General features: G+C 44.9%; 1 protein-coding gene across 2 annotated transcripts in view; it reads right to left on the bottom strand.

Annotated features, from left to right (window-relative positions):
- The window catches only part of FTO (fat mass and obesity associated), a 282,063-nt gene that overhangs the window by 194,436 nt on the left and 84,165 nt on the right, over positions 1-3,462 (bottom strand). For both annotated transcript variants that reach the window (XM_006777055.2, XM_006777054.2), the window contains one exon: positions 70-149. In XM_006777055.2, the coding sequence (XP_006777118.1) occupies positions 70-149 (80 nt within the window). The remainder of the gene's footprint in view (positions 1-69; positions 150-3,462) is intronic.

Raw genomic sequence — 3,462 nt, 5'->3', positions numbered from 1 at the left:
ATAAATGGCTCATTCGACCACTTCTGCCACATCCAATTAAGTCTGAATCACATTTTTATTTACGCTTACCTCTGCCACTCGGTGGGTGGAACTAAACCGAGGTGGTAAGCCAGCCAAAACGCAGTGCTGGTGGGTGGCATTGAGGTCATCTGCAGGAAAAATACCAAAAATTAAAAACAAAACCACACGCACACATTTATTAGTCACGATATACTATTTAACCAAAATACAAAGTAAACAGTAAATCCACCATTCAAACAACGGCATTACTTTGTATTCTTTAAAACATCCTTTACTTAAAAAATGGCCAACAAAACCATGACATTTTTAAGAGTGAGACGGGATGTTATTAATAATTATCCCAGGACGACAGGTGCACACCAGGACCGTCCTTAACAACCGCGATGGCTGGTTTCCTTCCTTACTTGTAGTCTTAGGACAGTCACTCCCCACCCAGTGAAAAATGCATGGATTGAACTTCATCCTTTCTCATGACAGATCTAATTGTACCCATGATTTCAGAAGAAGCTGAAATTCTTTCATGCCATTTGGGGTCGAGTAACTTTCATCTGAAAAATCTGCTTCTTTCTCTTCCCAAGCCAAGCATCAAGTTTACCCTTAGCAATTTTCCAGGCAACAAACCAACCAGCTCGGCATGTTGCAAAGCTCTGGCTCTCAGAACACAACTCAAGCCTATGGGATGGAGGAGGTGGTGAGTTCATCAGCGGAAGAATGTGCCTAAAACCACAGGCAGCGGGGGTGAAAGCAACAATGGCCAAGTAGTTGTGTATTCTAAGGAATGAAGCCACATGTCAGGCAAAACCGGAGCCAGCTCCACCTGGGACGGCACTTCCGGGATCACAAAGGAGAGACGTGAACAGCACTGTTCCCCCGCAACACGGGCGTTCCATTTAGAGAACAGACGCTTCTTATCTGGACACCTTACATGTCAGCTGAGGGCAAAGGCTGCTGGAGATGCACCTCACAGCTTAACAGCAAGCCTTAAGAGATCTGAACTTTTTCCAGATAATTAAATTACTCATTAGAGCGAAGGCTAACACTATTTAAAAGACTTTAACAAAATCAGACACCCAGCAATTAAAATTTGCAATGTCCAGTGTCCATTCAAAAATTAACATAAGAGAGAAATGAAAGGCACATGATAGATAATACATAAGATAGATGCATCTTTTTCTCATATAGGTATCTTTTATATATAAATAAAATGAAGCTTCAAAAACAAAAAAAAAGCCCTAGCGGTTTGGCTCTGTGGATAGAGCGTCGGCCTGAGAACTGAAAGGTCCCAGGTTTAATTCCGGTCAAGGGCACATGCCTGGGTTGCACGCTCGATCCCCAGTTGGGGGGCGTGCAGGAGGCAGCCGATCAATGATTCTCTATCATCATTGATGTTTCTCTCTCTCTTCCTCTCTGAAATCAATAAAAAATATATATATATTTAAAAAGAAATAATCATGGGTGCAAAGAGAGGTGTACACAGTTTGCTGGAGCCTTATGCATGGCATCAAAACACTGGGAATGAGTTAAACAGCCAAAAGGAGGGGATTCCTATGTAGGCCACTTTCAAACAACCCAGTTTTCAAGGAATCCGGAGTAAGAAAAAATGTCCAAGACATAAGAATATTGAAGGAAAAACAAGATACGAAGTATTATATAAAAGAAATAAACATATTCCCACGTATAGAAAGAAACACTAGAAGGAATCAGACTAAAAAGTTATGACTGGCAGGATCTCTGGGTGGTGATATGATGAAGTATTTTTCTTATCCATTTTACCCTTTCCTACAGTTTGTAAACTTTCTACATAGACTACACACCGTGGTTCATCATTTCCAAGGTACACATTTTTCTTCCTGGTTAACGTCTCTGAAATTGGATACATCTTAAAATCCATGGCGTCTTTAACTGGATGACATATATCGCTATTTTCGTACTTAGCAAGGAAAAATAGGACAGTAAATATCATTATTTTTGAAGGATCCAACGGCAAATGTTCAATGAAGAGAGACTCCGAAAAGAGGTGCTCATTGCCCAAATAAAAACGATGGCGCTGAGCGATCGCTGAGGGTCGGAGGAGCTCCAATTAGATTTGCCTCTCTCCCCTCAAATACAATTTTCCATGGGCGTGCAAACGCTTCTACAAAAACAAGTACAGAGGTGAGGATGGCCTCAGGGTGCACAGCTCCCCTCTTGGGTGTGTGTGTTTTAATTAACTTTTTTGGAATGCTTAGTTTGTTGTTGGGTTGTGGAGAGAACAGATTCTTGAGGTTAATCATTCGTTTCTGCTTTCTGAATGTGGGAAGGGAACGCTAATCCCGCTTTGGCTGCAACGCTTCCCAAGAGACAGGAGGGCAGAGGGGGCTGGGGCGATGGAGACAGGAGAAGGGACCAGGGTCCGGCTGCCAGGTGACCCGAAGGAGGTAGTTTTCTTCTTTTCCCCGTTGGTATATGAGACCCGTCACCTCTCCTCCCTTTCCCAATAAAGCCGATGAGTGAAACGGAAGCAGCCACGTAAGCCTCTCAGACCTGATCCTTCACATACCTTTTGACTTCCCTCTTTAAAAAAAAAAATGATGTTTTACTGACTTCAGAGAGAGGAAGGGAGAGGGAGAGAGAGATAGAAACATCAATGATGGGAGAGAATCATGGATCGGCTGCCTCCCGCACACCCCACACGGGACCAAGCCCACAACCTGAGCATATGCCTGGGAATCGACCCGTGACCTTCTCGTGGACAGGTCGATGCTCAACCACTGAGCAACACAGGCCGGGCTTGACCCCCCTCTTTATTCACTCCTCTCTCCCATCTAATTTCCCGTTGGCAATACAGGAAGATGGCTATGGTTTCTGACTGATGTCCAGGGAGGAAGAAAGGATGTGCTATCCCGATATGTGGTAAGTTCCTGCTGTGCACGAGGCACTACATGCTGTGGGCAGTACAAGAATATATATAATACTGGTAGCCCCGCACACGAATCTGTGCGCCAGTAGCTCGCTGCTGCCCTCCTGTAGCTCTCCACCTGCTGCCCCGCCCTCCTGTAGCTCCCCCTCCCGTCCTCATAGCTTGCTGCCCTGCCCCCTCCTGTAGCTCTCCGCCACCTGCTTGTAGCTCGCTGCCCAACCCTCCTGCTGATCCGTGATCCGGTCGTTACGCGGTCGGTCATTACGTAACGACCATTTGCATATTACATCTTTATTATATAGGATAGTAGCAACTCCCTAAAAGCTCACCTCCAGCAGGTAAGATGTGACTTCTGTATCAATCACTACAGTCCAGAGGGAAGTTATGACACCCTCACTGATCGGTTGGTGCCCCTGCCATCCTGGGCATTAAGTTTTTTTAATGTCACCTCTAAGTAGGTGACACATACTACCCCTAGGTGAAGGGAAAAGCATGACATGGTGGAGGGAACAATGTGAACAAAGATAAGGAAATGTGTTTGT

This window comes from Myotis davidii, unplaced genomic scaffold (genome assembly GCF_000327345.1).
Source record: "Myotis davidii unplaced genomic scaffold, ASM32734v1 scaffold328, whole genome shotgun sequence".
NCBI classification, from domain to species: Eukaryota; Metazoa; Chordata; class Mammalia; order Chiroptera; family Vespertilionidae; genus Myotis; species Myotis davidii.
Note: the sequence above shows the minus strand (reverse complement) of the source record. Positions and strands in the feature narration are given on the sequence as shown.